The sequence below is a fragment of the Zalophus californianus genome, chromosome 6, assembly GCF_009762305.2.
Source record: "Zalophus californianus isolate mZalCal1 chromosome 6, mZalCal1.pri.v2, whole genome shotgun sequence".
NCBI lineage: Eukaryota > Metazoa > Chordata > Mammalia > Carnivora > Otariidae > Zalophus > Zalophus californianus.
The window spans coordinates 113102688-113119281 of record NC_045600.1 but is presented as its reverse complement, the minus strand read 5'-3'; the positions used below and the strand labels follow the sequence as shown (position 1 = coordinate 113119281).

The 16594-nt window shown below is 54.9% G+C and overlaps 2 protein-coding genes across 12 annotated transcripts in view; one reads left to right on the top strand and one right to left on the bottom strand.

Moving 5' to 3' along the window:
- PML (PML nuclear body scaffold) overlaps nucleotides 1–3413 on the bottom strand; it is a 41396-nt gene extending 37983 nt beyond the window's left edge. For all 7 annotated transcript variants that reach the window (XM_027570548.2, XM_027570549.2, XM_027570551.2 and 4 more), the window contains exons 1-2: nucleotides 3174–3413; nucleotides 677–1143 (exon numbers count right to left, since the gene is read on the bottom strand). In XM_027570548.2, coding sequence (XP_027426349.1) covers nucleotides 677–1143; nucleotides 3174–3308 — 602 coding nt within the window. In that variant the 5' untranslated portion in view covers nucleotides 3309–3413. The remainder of the gene's footprint in view (nucleotides 1–676; nucleotides 1144–3173) is intronic.
- Nucleotides 3414–3836: 423 nt separating this feature from the next.
- Nucleotides 3837–15249, top strand: STOML1 (stomatin like 1). 5 transcript variants are annotated; one of them, XM_027571703.1, is made up of 7 exons: nucleotides 3837–4124; nucleotides 7242–7348; nucleotides 8242–8391; nucleotides 8699–8902; nucleotides 13018–13213; nucleotides 13628–13840; nucleotides 14367–14560. In XM_027571703.1, exons 1-7 carry the CDS (start codon nucleotides 4082–4084, stop codon nucleotides 14558–14560), a joined length of 1107 nt encoding a protein of 368 aa, XP_027427504.1. In that variant the 5' UTR covers nucleotides 3837–4081. The 5 variants fall into 5 exon arrangements, with proteins under 5 accessions (XP_027427504.1, XP_027427505.1, XP_027427502.1 ...); XM_027571701.1 differs by lacking the exon at nucleotides 3837–4124 and adding an exon at nucleotides 5441–5573 and having other exon boundaries at nucleotides 14367–15249; XM_027571702.1 differs by lacking the exon at nucleotides 3837–4124 and adding an exon at nucleotides 5441–5573 and having other exon boundaries at nucleotides 13631–13840.
- The last annotated feature ends 1345 nt before the right edge of the window (nucleotides 15250–16594 follow it).

Below are 16594 nucleotides of genomic sequence, written 5' to 3'. Positions count from 1 at the left end.
TGGATGGGGGGAGGGAGAAGTGGTAGGAATTAAGCAGATGGGGACAGAGTGAAATGGAGACTTTGCCCCCTCTCTTTATAAATTGTGTAATTTTTTGAACCATACAATTGTACTATCAAAAATTTTGAATTAAAATCCTGTGCTGTTTAATAAAAATAATTTTAACTGGATTCAATTGTTTTTTTTTTCATATAGGCATTCCAAGATACTACGGTGTTATGGTTTTGACTTTTCAGACAGAAACTACCTGCATCTCATTGAGAATCTAACCATATACCCACATTCCATGGCCAGGACATGGAAAATTCCACTGTAAGACTTTCTAAAGGGCAGTTTGGTAACATGTATCAAAGTGTAAAATTTTCATACCCCTGAATTGCAATGCCATTTCCAAAATTTACCCTGAAGAAATGATTGGATAAGTGCATAAAGATGATTCTGCAGCATTATTTATTACAGGGGGAAACTGTTTAGGATTACTATCCATTTGCAGGAGATAACATAAACCGTGGTCCCGGCCCCAGATGCTGCCGGTCTGCGGACCACACTCTGAATTGCAAGACCCTTGAAGCTCCTTATCCCACGTTCCCAGCTGCATGACTCTTTGGATCTCTGCTCCCTGCACCTTCTACCCGGCTCTCGGATGTGCCACCCCACCCCGGGCCGGCGGGCTCACCTCGTCAGCATAGGGGTGTGGTGGTTGGGGTTGGAGCAGAAGATGTTGTTGGACTTGCGCGTGCCGTCTAGGAATTCCCGCACCGACTGGCTGCGGAGCTCCGCCAGGGGCCGGGCCTCGTGCTTGAGGAACCACTGGTGCGCCTCGAAGCACTTGGCACAGAGGAGCCGCTCGCACTCGAAACACCAGAAGTCCGCAGGTTCTTTGCAGCGGGCGCAAATGGCCTGCGCGTCCACGATCTGCCTGTACACTGACAGGCGCCGCTGTAGACTCTCGAAGAAGATGTTATCCACGGCCAGCGAGTCAGCGCCTAGGGGCCCGGGTGCCTGGCAGATCGGGCACCGCATGCCCGGCACCTCCAGGCATCCTGAGCATAGCGTGTGCAGACAAGGCAGCAGCTTGGGGCACTTGGCTTCTACCTGGCAGCCCTGGCAGCGCAGGAACTGGAACTCCTCCTCCATGGCTTGCTGGGGGACCAGAGAGGTGGGGGTGAGGCCTGAAATCCAGGAGCTCCCACCCATCAGACCCGCTCCTGTGGCTGGAGGCTGGAGTGGGACTCCAGTATTCCATTCCGCGCAGTCCTTGGATGATACAAAACCCAGGCTTACCAGGACCACACTCCCCCACTTACTCTGGCCTTCCTGCTCTCACTCCACAATGTAGCATCAACTTCCCATAAGACAGAGTATTAGGCCCTAAGAACCATGGATGGATAAGATAAATCCCCGCCTTCATGGGACTCAGTTTAGAAAGGAGATCCATTAAGTGTATCTCATATAATATCATATAAAGCGCTTAATGTGGTTTGGTGGCTCCTCAAAAAGTTAAACACAGGACTACCATATAACCCAGCAATTTCATTCCTAGATATATATTTCCCAAAATAATGGAAAACAAGTACCCAAACAGATACTTGTACACCCATGTTCATAGCACTGTTATGCACAATAGCCAAAAGTAGAAATAACCCAAGTGTCCATCAGTAGATGAATGGATAAACAAAAGTGGTCTACACGTGCAATGGAATATCATTCAGCTTTAAAAAGGAAGGAAGGGGGCCTGATTGGCTCAGCTGGTGGAGCATGTGATTCTTGATCTCGGGCTTGTGAGTTCAACCCCCACGTTGGGTGTAGGTTACTTAAAAATAAAGTCTTTACCAATAAATAAATAAATGAATAAATGAATGAATGAATGAATAAATAAAATGAAAAGGAAGGGCATTCTCATACATGCTATGAGAACCTTGAAGACATTTATGCTAAGCAAAATAAGCCAAACACAAAAGGATAAATATTGCATGGTCCGCTTATATGAAATCTCGACTAGGCAAATCCACAGAAAGTAGTTTGGAGGTTACCAGGAGCTGGGACAAGGCGGTAATAAGGAGCTACCGCCTAGGAGTACAGTTTCTGTTGGGGGTGATAAAAAAAATTCCGGAAATAGATGGTGGTGACGGTTACCCAACCTTGTGAATACAGTTAATGCCACTGACATGTACACTTAAAAATGGTTAAGTTTTTGGGGGCCTGGCAGGCTCAGTGAGTGGAGCATGCAACTCTTGATCTCAGAAGTTCGAGCCCCACATTGGGAGTAGAGATTACTTACAAAAAATAAAATCTTTAAAAACATGGTAAGGGTAAGTTTTATGTTATGGATATTTTATAGCAAAAAAAAAAGTGCTTAATACAGTACCTGGAAGGAGTGTTCATAATTAGTTCTAATTATGAACTTAATAAATCCTAGTTCTAATAATGCAAATAATAAAAGTTACTGCAAGATGGTGCTTTCGTGAAGGGAAGCCAAAGGGCCTGGGAAAACATCGAGCAAGTGATGTAAGTAATTCCTTTGCGGGAGGAGGGCAGCTGGGGAGTTTTCCGGGAGCTGACTGAGGCAAGCTTCCAGGAGGAGGACCTAGTAAGCCCTTGTGGTCAAAGCGGGGAGGGGTGGGGGGCTGGGCACGCAGGGTGTTCCAAGAGAAGGATCCTGGAGGTATCCTAGTGGAGAAACCACCACAGGAGCTCTGAGGCCTTAGCCAAGGCACTTCTCTCATCTGGGCCAGTTTCCCACCTTCTGATCTGGGAACTTGGGTTTTGGTTTTCCACACCTGGGACATCCCCCTGGCTCCAGGCCTGCGCAATAGGGCTACTCCCGCCATTCTCCCTAATCTGTGCACCTTCATCTGAGGCAAGGGTTTAGGGGACGAGTCGCCAGGACGGACAGAAGAGTCCAGTCCCAAGTGTCACGGACCCTCAGCGTCCTGCCCCTTGTTCGTGGAGAATCCCAGCCGGGAGAGGCTCCCCTAACCCATCCTGTTGCCCTTTTCTACTCTCACGTACCCCTCTCTACCCCAGCCAAGAGGGTCAGGACCCAATGTCTGGTTTTCTCTCTGTGTCACTCTTTAAGGTACTTGGTCAAGTTACCCTCTCCCTTCCCACCTCTCCCCGCACCGTAGCAAATCAACAAAGCCTAAATCCCATCTCCCCAAACCCAGTAGTACCTCCGCAGGGCTGTGGCTGGGGCTGGGCTGATGGCCTTCGGAGACGGACTCCGGGGGAGGCATGGTGGGCGTGTGGGGCAGTGCGGGGTCTTGCTGGGGACCCGGAGATCGGGCGGGCTCAGGCTCCTGCTGCATGGATCACAGCACAGTTTCGATTCTTGGTTTTGAGCTTGAGAGGCGGGAGGGGAAGCGGAACGAGAGATGGGCGCCAGACGCCAGAGTCGGCCCAGCCCGTGCGAAAGGGGCGGTGCCCGCTCAGGGCCCGCCTCCCGAGAGGAAGTGAGACAGAGCGGAGGGGCGGTTCTAGGGGCGGAGAGGACGGCGGTGGGCTTTGAAGACACGCCCAGAGCCGGAGGGAGGATTGGGAGGAGACAGGACGCTCAGCTGACCTGGGGGTAAAGGGACCGTGGCGGAGCAGAGCGGGAGGGAGGCAGCGGCCGCCCTCGGCTTTGAGCCCGGCCACAGAGATGAGCCACAGGTGGCCCTGCTTTGGAAGAACTCCAGGTCTAATGGAAGAGCAGTTACCCAGAGGTTTTCACACAGTAGAGGGATTGGCTGGAAAGGAGATCCTCAGCCTGGACTTGAAGGAACTTGGGGTGGGGCGGGGCGGGGCGCGTTTGGACCAGCGTGTGCAAAGGCCTGGAGGTTTGAAACAGGAGAGTCTGTTTAGGAACTAGTTTTCGTTATTTTCAGATCTAAGAGGGGACCCATGAGCGGGATCAGGGCTAAGGAGATGGAACAGTTCTGTGGGTGACAGAGAATGAGTTTAGAACCCAGAAACATGACCCAACATGCATGCTGGGACGGTCACTCTGACAACCTAGGACAGGTAGCCTGGTCCAGGACAATGGCTGTGGGATGCAGAGGAGGGATCTGAGTCAGAGACACTGGGAGGACACTGAGTGGAGATGAGGAGCAAGACGATGCCTTGGGTGACAGTTGGAGAGGCTGGTGAGTCGGAGGCAGAGGGGTTAGGGAGGGAAGGGGGAGAGCTGGTGAGCAGGTATGAAGACAGTGAGGAGAGAGCAAGTTAGCTCTTGGCCAAAGGAGAAGCATGTCAGCTCCCAGCTGGTGAGGGGAGAAAGCACAACTCCAGGCAGCTTCACCGGGCCAAAGGCCCTGGCTTCAAACAGCAAACCATCCCGACCACTGTGCTAACTCCCGGGTACAATTCTGAGCTCAGTTCTGGCTTGGAGCAGACTAGGGATGGTGATGGGACCTTGCTCTTATAAAGCTTATCGTCTGGGTTGTGTGGGGGAAGGGAATGGCAGGGAGAGCCAACTTGCCAGGACTGTGTGAGGCCTGAGGAGCCTTACCCTATCCTCCAGCCTGATCGGTACCCTTAGGGCTTTAGAATCAGGCCATCAAACTAGGAAAAGCCAAAGATGCTGAGCAGCCCCTGCAGAAGGGACCTGGAAGAGTCACACCTGGGGGTGTTATGGGTCTGAGGAGGCACAGGGCTGGCATGTGGCTGAGACAAGGAAAGCTTTATTAATTTCTTTGCTCACTTTGAAAGACACCCTGCCCCAACTCCATGTTGAAAATCAATGCTTCTCAGAGTAAATTTACCATTTGCATTTAGATTTTCTCAAGCCATGGAGAGGCAAGTTACCTCTAGGTCAAGTTACCTCTGGATCAAGGGGTGTGCTGTTTCTGGACCTTTGTGATACTCTGGAGGGCCTGCTCAGGGATGCTCTGTGCTATTGCCTCCTTCCTCACTCTGCTGTGCTCCCTGAGGTCTGCACATGAAAATTAATCTTTTTGTGCCAAAGTTCAGGCCTTCCCGCCCCACCTTGACCACAGTGAGGCTGACTGCGGGTTCATTCAACAAATAAGTATTGAGATCCATTCTGTGGGGCTGTGGGGACACAAGGAGGAATAATTTGCTGACAGTGCCCTGGGGAAACCCTAATTCTAGATAAGACATCCCGACACTCCCACCCCAGTGTGTGAGTTTGCAGCGGGAGTGCTGAGAAGGCTGGTAGCATTTCCTTGATTGTGGAGGAAATTCGGTTCCTGAAAACCCACTCACAAAGCTCACTTTGCCATCCAGCTCTTTTTCCAAGGCCCCGCAGAGCAGGGAGGCACGACTCCTGCAGGCTCGGTCCTCCCCGCGCAGGGGGCGCTGTGGGATGGCGGGAGCCGGCCCGGCTAGCCGCCGCCTCCTGCGCCCGTGGCCAGTGAGACCGGAAGCGGCGGCGGGCGGGGGCGCGTCGGGTAGCGGCCGGTTTCTGTGTCCCGGCCTCGTCGCGCCCCTGTCAAGAGCCATGCTCGGCAGGTCCGGGTACCGGGCGCTGCCCCTGGGGGACTTTGACCGTTTCCAGCAGTCGAGCTTCGGCTTCCTGGGCTCGCAGAAGGGCTGCTTGTCCCCGGAGCAGGGCGGCGTGGGGCCGGGGGCCGGTGAGTGGCCGCCCAGCACAGCGGACCCGGGGCGGGGACCGGCTGGTACCCTCAGGAGTCAGCTGGTCTGGCGCCCTCGCATTCTAAGAGGAGGCACCGAGAGTGGCTACGATGTAGAGAAGGGCCTGGACCCGGCGTTGGGATGCTAGCGCTCATCTGCCCTCCCTAGGGCTACTGGGCTCCTGGCCCGGAGCTCTCTCGTCTTCTAACAGGCCTCATCCCCTCATTTCTCCTCTCGGCTCGTATCAGCCCTTTAAGCCTGGGAACGGATTTCAAATTCCCATTTTAAAGGTTTATTTATTTGAGAGAGAGGGAGGGAGGGTGGGTGGAGGGACAGAGGGAGAGAATCTCAAGCAGATGGGGCCAGATTTCAGGGAGTGAGATCACAACCTGAGCAGAAACCTACAGTCGGCAGATTCACCGATTGGGCCATGCAGGAGACCCCTCAAATTCTCATTTTGACCAGAAAGAACCCAGAGTCTAGGCATGGGAGGTCACCACCTCTCTAAGGGCGCTTGGCCACAGAGAAATGGCAGAATCTTCATCCTAGGAGTACTTCTAGGTGCCTGAAGCTTAAGCATCTGCCTGTTTCCTGGTGGATATGGCCAGGCCCTCAGCTGCCTGTTTTGTCAGCTTTGGTCGTCTCTTGCTTCAGAGCCTTGAGGAATTCCCTTGGTCCCCGTGCCAGATCCCACATGCCTCAGTCTGACAAGCAACCTCTGGAGGATTTGGTCTCTCCTGACCTTCCTGTAATGACAGCTGACCCTCTCCAAGGCTTCCTTTCCTGCAGGGGCCACAGGGGTCAGAGCCAGACAGGAAATGTCCTGAGGCTTGGAGAGCCCAGAGGGCATGGAGTTCCTGGGAGGACCGAGCAAAAACTCCTGTCTACTTCCTCACCAGGCTTGGGAGGGGAAAGAGAGCAGAGGATGATAACCATGCTAGATTCTGGGGCTTTCTAAGCTCCACTTTCATCCTGGGCTCTTGGTTCTCCAGGGGCCAGGACCTCTGTCTCAGATGAGCCTCATCTTCCTAGTTCCCATCTCCTACCCCAAGCCACTTCAAGTTTTACTTGAATTTGATAGTCCTTAGGGCATTTAAAGGGGGGGTGAGTTGTGAGCTAGGGAAGAACATCTTCGCCCTCACTGGTTCCTAGTGAGCCATTAATGCTTTATCACTTTAGGCTAAGGCATTATCTCCAAAAGGATGCCCTGAAAGCACACTTCTGGGGGTGATGGTAGAGGAGGAATGTGTTCTGCCACCAGCATTCAGTTCAACCCAGCACAGTGTTTACCGATGCCCGGGTGCTCCTGGCTCTCATACCTGGGAGGCACTATATATCAGACAAGAGAATTGATCCAGATACCCGGCAAGGAGAGCATCACATGGATTGGCTTCTCAAATCTAATGGCTGTTGCCTAGCAGAGACTTGGCCCTGTGGAGGTGGGACTTGAGGCAGGTTAGTTTTGATGTGCGGGAGGAGGGAACATGCTTAACTAGCATCTGGCTAAAGACAGGAATTAGGTAAGGAGGCAACAGAGAGCCCTCAGAGGACGAGCCGCCGAAGGGGGAGGTGGGCAAAAGGTGCACTTGACCAACTTCACTCAGCTTGCTGCTGTCCTGCCAGAACCAGTTGGCGTTCCTTGACTGCCTCTGCTCTCTTGTCCCCAGATGCACCTCAGAGCTGGCCCTCCTACTTCTGCCACAGCCTCATCAGTTTCCTGGGGTTCTTGCTGCTGCTGATCACCTTTCCCATTTCTGGCTGGTTCGCCTTGAAGGTAAGGCTGGCTGGGTCAGACTCTAGGGGGATTGGGCCCCACTCTCCATCCTCTGTCCCCTTCCCCTAAATATCACATTATCACACCCAATGAAATGGGCCGGTCGAGGATTGTTCATTCATATCTTTTAGATGAGGAAACAGGCTCAGTTTTCCCCAAAGTCATACTGGGAGCCAGTGAGTGGTAAACAAGCCTTCCCAAACTCCCAAGTCCTGGGGTCTGGACACTGGCTTTAAGGTGCACACAGATATCTTTGCCACACCTTCCTTTCTTTGGGTTAGGCTAAAATTTGAACTGAAAACTACTCCACTTGGCCCAGCAGGTAATGAATAATAGGAATTCAGGCCTGGTTTTTAGCAAGGGCTGGTGCAGAGGGGAAAGCCTTGAGCTATACTTAAGGATCATAGCTGAGAGCTGCAGTGAAGGTGAAAGCCCAGGCAGGCCTTGCCCTTTGTGTTGCCCTCGGCAACAGTCAACTTTCTAGAAAGCCTTTGGGTTTGGTGTGGTCTAGAAGGAAGTCTTTAGAAGGTACTAAATCCTAGTCCTAAAAGTGCCACTGAAACAAATACTGTGTGACCTTGGGCAAGTCACCCTCTCTGGGCCTTCATTTCTCAATTTGGACCTATTTACTTCTAAAGTTGGCAAAGTCCTTTGCTTGGGGTTGGAACTGCATTCAGAACTGCATTCAATTCTTGCCTGTTTCACTCAGGGGCTGTGTGATTTTTGAGCACATCATTTAACCTCTCAGAGCCTTGGTTTTCTCTTCTAAAAAGGTCTAAGGATAGCTGACACTGACCAAGGCAAAGGAGAGAGAGGGGTGGGGGGTACCTGAGCAGACGCCATTGTCAGCCTAGGCCCAGTACTTTATCCCTTTCCCTTACCCTCATGAACAGATTGTGCCCACCTATGAGCGGATGATCGTGTTTCGACTGGGCCGGATCCGCACCCCTCAAGGGCCTGGCATGGTTCTACTCTTGCCCTTCATTGACTCCTTTCAGCGGGTGGATTTGAGGACACGAGCTTTCAGTGTCCCTCCCTGCAAGGTGAGGAACTTTTCAGCTCCCCAGACAGAGGGAGTGGGGGCTTGTGCAGAGTGATTGTGGGAGCCAGTACCTTGGTGTATGAGTAGCCCTCAGGGGTAGGGTGGCAGAAGAAACCAGAAAGTTGAGGATGGAGGCTGGTAGGACATCCTTGCTCAGTGTACCTAATGACATGCACTTGGGGACATGATTTTCCCCTTGAGGAGCTAGGTACCAGGAGGGTGGGTCAAGCTAGGTGGTCTTGGTGGGCCTGACCTCCCTACAGCACCAGCCCCTTGAGTGTCTCCTCTTTCACGACCTTCCCCAACAGTTGGCCTCTAAGGATGGGGCTGTGCTGTCCGTGGGGGCCGATGTCCAGTTCCGCATCTGGGATCCGGTACTGTCTGTGATGACTGTGAAGGACCTGAACATGGCCACGCGCATGACGGCCCAGAACGCCATGACCAAGGCCCTGCTCAAGAGGCCTCTGCGGGAGATCCAGATGGAGAAGCTCAAGATCAGCGACCAGCTCCTGGTAGGCAGCTCCTCACGTGGTAGAGGTCAGTGGTGGGTCCTGGGCTTGGCTCTGCCTGCCAGGGCACTTTGAGCAAAGCACCAGATTGCTCTGGGCCTCAGTTTACCATATGTTCCAACCTTGGAGGAGGCTGCGGTCTGGGTGGGACTGAGGAACAGAAGATGGGTGCAGCCCATAGTGGTCTTGGGCAAGCCTGTCTTGGAGAGGCACAGGGGCCCTGAGAGAGGAGTGGCCTGACCTAGATTCTGGGGCCCTGCCTAACTGCTGGGGTTTCACCCTTCACTGCTCTGCAGGCGTTGCCATGACAACGCTGGGCCTCGCAGGCGGGTGGGTGAAAGGAGCAGGGGCCCTCCTGGCACAGTCACCTTCTGGGGAATTCCGTGCTCCACAGGGCAGCATGTGCATCTTGGGGGCTTTGTGTTCCTTGTTTAGAACAGAACAAAGTGACACAAGGGCATTTAGACCTTTTTCCTGCCTCTCCATGTGTGAGTAATTACACCAGAATTCCCCTTGCATCCCTTCTGTGACAGGATAGGGTGGAAATGTGGCATGTGTCACCTGAGGCAGCCTGTCCCCTGCTCCCCATGCTCCCCTTGGGCTTTCTCCCGTGTCCTGGTGGACCTGAGTGAGGTTTCCCCTTAGTCCCCTTGGCTCTGTTTTCCCCTGGGGACCTGGGGTTCGAGGACGGGCGGGGTGGGGTAATGCCAGTGCCGGAGGTCCCAGTCCCCTCCGGAAGTGAACCAACCCCGTGGGGGAAACTGCTGAGGAGAGGGTAGTGTGCTCGTGACGCTCGCTCTCACGTGCTGAGCGTTTTAGAGTTTACAAGTCCTTTCACTGCCCACGTGTATCCACTTTACATTTTGCTGCGAGAGGGCCGATATTGTTTTATTTTGGAGGGAGGAAACTGAGGGCTCAGAAGTTATTTGTCACCCCCCAAGAACCATGGTCAAGGGCAGAGCTGGCCCAGAGGCAGATCACCTGCCCTCCCACCCCCCCCACCCCTCAATCCAGCACTCCATCTTCTACAATTGATAACAAATTGGTAACTGCTTTTATTTATGAAACTACATTCCATTTTAGTGTACTTTTCAGAGGAGAAAGCTGATCTCAGCCTTATTACTGTAAGGGGCTGGTCAGGGAAGAAACCAGAACACCAGGCATGTTGTGCAACAGAACTGAGAGAGACAGTTTGGGGGAAGTCGGTCCCACACCAGGATGTTAGTCACTTAGGGCCTGTTGCCCAGATGGAATTGGCTCCTGGTAGAGTGGGGTCAGTGCCTATGGTTACAACGAAGTCTCGGGAATGCCAGCCTGCCTCCCAGGAGCCAGGGGCAGGCGTACATTTCTCATTCTCACTCCCTTTTCTGCCTTCGCTTCCCTGGAGGGACACACACTCCGCACTCTCCCTTGCTGGACCCTCCTTAGCTGCTTACTCTTCCCCCAGGCCTATTGCTTCCGTTCACTGCTCACCCCACACCACGTCCCCCTGCTGCAGCCTGGCCTCTTCCTCCGTGGGGGGGGGGGGGGGGGGGGCGGGGCAAACACTCCAGGACAGGAACCGTTTCAGCTCCTCCAGCGTCACCCCTTCAACCTCCTTGCCATCTGCGCTCTTTCCCCCGCCTCACTGCAGGCGGTGCTTCCTCTGAGGCTCCTCCCTGCGCTCCCTGCGTGGGCAGTGCTCTGGGTTTGGGGCTCAGCTCTTGCTCTGTTAGTCCTCCTTCTGCTCCTTCCTGTGTGGGCGTGGGCGCAGGCTCTCTCTGCACCCCCAGCCCCTGACAGCTCTCCCCCACCTCTCCCCGCCTCTCCCTGGCCCTGCCCACCCCTGTCCTCAGTCTAGGCTTCCTCCAGACTCCTAAGACAGCAGCATGACCTCCCTCCTGCTAGCTCCCCGCTCTTCTCAATCCTATGCTTGCTTCACCTAGTGGGAGCCTCTGACTCTGTGCACCCCCCTCCCCCTCCCTCTCTCGGATCCTCTGCTTCCCTTGGCTTCCGTTATTCCGCTCCGGCTTTTCCTCCTCCCAGATCACTCCTGGTTACTCCTTGCTCTCCTGCCCTTCAGTTTCCAAGTTTCCATCAATGGCCTCTTTTTGCCTGGGACCGCCCGGGAGGGCTCATCCGGCCAGGCTTCGTGCTGCCTCTGGACACTGATTGTTTACAACCCTCTGCTCCAGCCCCACTCCTGTGACCTCGACCCCATTTATCCAACCGCCTGGTGGACAGTTGCTGTTGCATAGACACCTCGAGCTGATTATGTTAAAAAAAAAAAAAGTCCTCTTCCTTCCCCTAGCCACCCCCAAGTGTGTGTGTCCCTTTGTGCTCACGATCCGTGCAGGAGCCCACACCAGAAAGCCAGCCCCTCTCCGCCGTCCGTCACTGCACAGCCAGGCGGCCACCACACTTACTGCTTGTTTCCCTGGTGTCTTGCTGTAGCTTAATAGAGTTGACAGAGTTGTGCTCTGTCCTCTGCTTATCTTGGCCTCACAGCCACCTCTCTTTCTGACACCAGACCTGCCTCATTTCTGCTTGCACTTTGAAACAATGGCCCACGCGGTCTCCATGTCTCCACCCTCAGCCCCCTTCAATCCAGTGTCCACAGAGCAGCCAGGAGGATCTTCCTAACAATCAAGTCTGCTGTCACCCCCCTGTTAAACTCCTCTCCGAGGCTCCTCATGTGCCAATAAATCCGAGTGAGCCAGAGCCACCCACATCTGAGCCCTCAGCTGTCTCCAGTCTCCCAGCCCACACTTGAGGGTCTAGCTAAATGGAACCGTGGTTACTCACACTTCCCCAGACATTCCAGGTTCTGTCTGGGCTTTTGTACATGCTGTTTCCATTGACTGAAAAAGTCCTTGTGGGGTTCCCAGACCCAATTCCAGTGTGCGAAAGGGGGGTTTCCACACACACAACACCACGCAATTTTTGGACACCAGTAGGGTATCCCGAGAATTCAAGTCAATTCTGACACTGTCTACCCAGAGACAGCATCAGATCCCATGGGTTAAGGTCTCAGTCCCACAAGACTGCTCCCCATTCCTTACTAAAGATGTCAGTCACAAGCCCCAGGCTGTTACCTATGCTTCTGACCAACCAGCTCCAGATTGGGGGTTCCAGCAACTTCCCTGGGTTTTTTTTGCTAGAGCAGCTCACAGAACTCTGGGAAACACTTATGCTTACCAGTTTACTAAAGGATATGATAAAAGGTAAGAATCAACAGCCAGACAAAGAGACACACAGGGCGAGGTCGGGGGAAGGGGCACAGAGCTTCCATGCACTCCCCAGGCACCCCTTTCTCTGGCATTCACCGGTCTGGAAGCTCTGGAACCCAGTCCTTCTAGGAATTTTATGGAGGCTTCTTTGCATACTGAGGATCAAGTCATTGGTCATTGTTTGGGGTGGGACTGAAAGTTCCAATTCTCCAGTCACATAGTTGGTCCTTCTGGCACCCAGCCCCCACCCTTGAGTGGGGTCCAAAAATCACCTTTCTTACCATCACAAAAGACCCCTTTATCATTCTCCTCACAAGCAATTCCAAGGGTCGGAGGAGCTATGAGTCAGGAACAAAGACAAATATATAGAAGTATATTTTATCAGTTAAATGATCAAATGCATATTTCTTTTTTTTTTATAAAGATTTTATTTATTTATTTGACAAAGAGCGAGAGAGGGAATATAAGCAGGGGGAGTGCGAGAGGGAGAAGCAGGCTTCCCGCCGAGCAGGGAGCCCGATGTGGGGCTCGATGTGGGGCTCGATGCGGGCTCGATCCCAGGATCCTGGGATCATGACCTGAGCCGAAGGCAGACGCTTAACGACTGAGCCACCCAGGTGCCCCCAAATGCCTAGTTCTTATAAATCACAGCACTGCAGTCTTCCTTCTTGCTCTACTCTTTGGCTGGGATGACTCCACTCCTCCTGGTGTCATTGCCCACTCCCTGGACCTCCAGGGGTCAGGCCTGGTTGTAGTTGCTCACGCCAGCTGCTAGGTTGTATATTGTCCTCTGCACTCCCCAGGAGGGAGCCTGGCCCAGGAGGGGGGCTGTGGCACCTCCAGCCCGAAGAAGGTGCTCCCAGAATGGCTTTTTGATTTAATTCCATTTCTCGGCACGTTGTTTGCCAGCTGGAAATCAATGATGTGACCAGGGCGTGGGGGCTGGAGGTGGACCGAGTGGAGCTGGCAGTGGAGGCCGTGCTCCAGCCCCCCCACGACAGCCCAACGGGGCCCAGCTTGGACAGCACCCTCCAGCAGCTGGCCCTCTGCTTCCTGGGAGGAGGCCTGTCCTCCGTGGCGGGAGGTGCTTCAGCCCCAGGGTCAGGTGAGGAGCCCCGGGAAGAAGGGGAGGTGCTCCCGGGGTGCTTGGCTCCATGTCCTGCGCATGCTCAGCTTTGCTCCCCGTTCCCTTAGCTGAGCGCCTTTGAGCAGTGCACACCTGCCCAGCTGCTCAGGCCTCCCCCACTGCTAGAGCCGACGGGAGCTGAGGCAGTGAAAAGAGCCCAGCTGTCTGAATGCGTAGAGGCCTTTGGGAGCCTCCGTGGGAGGAAGAGACAGCACCCAGAGTGTGAAAGCTGAAGGGCTGCTGCTTAGCCGAGGAGGAAGTCGAACTCAGGCCTGAAGGGCGTATAAGAGGGAGATGCCATGAGACGTGCAGAGGTCACAGTGAGCCTGACCTTGGCAGCACACTGACTTTCTTCTCTCTGCTTCCTTCCCCAACTCTGTTGGCCACCCCCAGCAGACACCTTGGAGATGGTGAGCGAAGCTGAACAGCCTGCCCCTCACGTTGGTGCTGGGCCCAGCCCAAAGCAGCCCGTGGCCGAGGGCCTGCTGACTGCCCTGCAGCCCTTCCTGTCGGAGGCCCTGGTCAGCCAGGTCGGGGCCTGCTACCAGTTCAATGTCATCCTGCCCAGTGGTACCCAGAGCATCTACTTCCTCGACCTCACTACAGGTGCCCCTGCCTTCCCTGCCCCCGCCTTCCCAGCCAGGTCGCTTGTAGCCAACCCCACCACCCCTGTGGTCCTTTTTAAAACTGCTCTCTGCTCCTGCAACAGTTTAGAGGGAACCCGTAGCAGTCAGGGGCTCCGACAGCATGTGCAGACAATGACAATCCGGGCCTTTGTCTCCCTGCCCTGTCCCCTTGAGCAGGACGACTCCGACGGCTGAGCCCCCTACAGCCAGAGTCCCGCACACAGGGCAGGCCTGCTGCATCCAGGCTCTGTGCTGAGCACATGCAGTGCTCACCTGCTTCTCGCTGCGAGTCTCTGATTCAGGGATGATCGTCCTCCCCATTTCACCAGTTTGGAAACTGAGGCCTGGAGTGGTCACGCAGCCAATAAGACTTGAACTCAGGGAAATAGAACCTGAACACTTAACTATTACTTTCCACTCCTCCCAGTGGGACGTGCTAACCGGATCTTCCCCCTGCTGCATAGCCACCCCCCCTACTAATGCTCAATTTTTCTTTCCCTCCACAGGGCACGGGAGGGTAGGACACGGGGTGCCTGACGGCATCCCGGATGTGGTGGTGGAGATGGCGGAAGCGGACCTGCGGGCCTTTCTGTGCAGGGAGCTGCGGCCCCTGGGGGCCTACATGAGTGGGCGGCTAAAGGTGAAGGGTGACCTGGCCATGGCCATGAAGCTGGAGGCTGTCCTCAGGGCCCTGAAGTAGCAGCTTTGGCTGACTGTCCATAGCCCAGCCCCAAGTCTGGCATCAAGCCAGGGGGGCATCTTGGAGGAGGAGGCACTGGTGCCACACCTTGGATTGTTGAGGCCCTGAGAAGTTCGAGGCTCAGCCAGGAGCCAATGAATAGAGACTGGGCAGACACCAGAGGCTGGGAGACATGGACAAGCCTTTGCCCATCCTGGTCCCTGGCTGACTGCCCCGCCCTGAGCCGGGTACACAGAGTGATGACAAGAGGGCCAGGCCTGCTCCACTCTGCTGGCTAACTGACTGGAGAGGCAGGGCCCGCAGAAACAGCCTGACTGCAGCGGGTTTGGTCCCAGCGTGAGGGAGCCAAGCATGTGGCTCAGGTCCCAGCTCAAGCGGGGATCAGAGAGGGTGAGTGGGGGAGAAGGAAGGCAGCCACCAAGGAGAGTCACTGCAGGGCAGGGATTCGGGGATCGAGTTGGGCCTGCCTTCCTGGTTGTCGTCTAGGCCCAAGTCAGTGTGCAGGGGGGATGGAAGAGTGTGGGGCCTTCTCCACCTCTGGCCCTGCTCCTGAAGATGTCTTGACTCATCTACCAGCTCCGTCTTGCATGCCTGACGGGCTGGGGCCCAGGGCAGCATGTAGGAGAGCCCTGTTCCTGTGCTTTTTACCAGAGGTTTGCAAACCACCAATAAATGTGCTGTTTACAATGTATTGAAGAGAAGTGGGGGCACGGGGGTGGGTTGGGGGGTTCCCGAGGCCATGCCCTTACTGCCACCGGGCAAGGATGAGGGCTGGGAGGCTGACACACCCTTAATATATGCATGTGAATCACCCACAGTTCCCCTTCCTGCCAAGGGTTTCAGAGACCCTGGGGCAGGTGTGGGCTCTTCTGTTCCTCTTTGGGGTAAAAGTTCGCCAGGAAAGAGAGGGTGTGGGTGTGTCCGGGCTGGTCCTGCAGACACCCTCCCAAGGGGCAGGGTGGGGGGTCTGATCACGTTCAGCAGAGGAATCAGGGCTGCTGTCAGCTCCCTGTCTTCCCCCTGGGGTCCCTGTTTCTCCCCCAGCAGAGGGGAAGGAAACAGAAGGAACTGGGCCTGGAGGCCCGGCCAGGGGGGCTTCAGCCCTGGGAGCCCGGCCCAGCTTTCTGCTCCAGTGCTCTAGCCCAAACCCCAGGGACCCCAGGGAAGGGGCCTTTTACTTCTTCAGCCCTAAGAAATGAATCTCACTTCCTGGAAAGGCTTGTGAAAAAAGAAACCCACAGAAATCGGGACCTCCCCTTTGCTAAAGAGCCTTGTCCTCTGGCACCAGGCTGTTCCCCTTGGGGCTTCTCCAGGCCCCCTGGCACCAGGCCCCATCTAGTTTTCCCCTTTGCTCTTGCCAGTGCTTGCCTTTTCCCTCCTCTGGTAAGTCCTCTTAGTGTGGACTGTGTGGCCTTGGGGTTCAGGTTTCAGCCCCAGGGCCCCCACCTTGGAGGGTCAGAGCCCCGGCCAGCTGCCCCCACCAGCTCTGCCCTCAGCCAGAGGCTCCCTTCCCTGCAGTCCCTCCCGCCCCCACCAGCCACTCTCCCCCACCACCCTCAAGGCCTAGTAGGGCACGGTCCTCCGCTCTCCACTGAGCCCCCTTTTACGTTGGGGCTGTCGCCATTCCCCACTGCCTGTGTCACCGTTCCTTGCATCAGTGCCTGTCTTCCCTGCCAGACTGTGAGCTTCGTATATGAGCTGTTCCTTCCTCCACGGCGGCACGCAGTGTATCAGGAGTTTATGGGAAAGCCCCACATCTTCCTCATGAAAGCTTAGAAGAAATCGAAACTCAGATTATTTTTGTGGGCGTGGGAAGATCGACAAAACGTTTACAGGAAACTGAATCTTCTGAATGTCTATATAGGTGGGGAGTAAGGCCTACCACTAATTCCCGGTGTTGAGGGCCACTCATTCCTTGGTGAGGCCAGCACTCCAGGAAAGGGAGCCCACAGGTTCAAGGGCCCCTGGGCTTTGAGGACTGAGAAGGCCTCGGAGTCTGCTGGGGAAGGCAAGGGGCACTTAACAGCGGTAGGG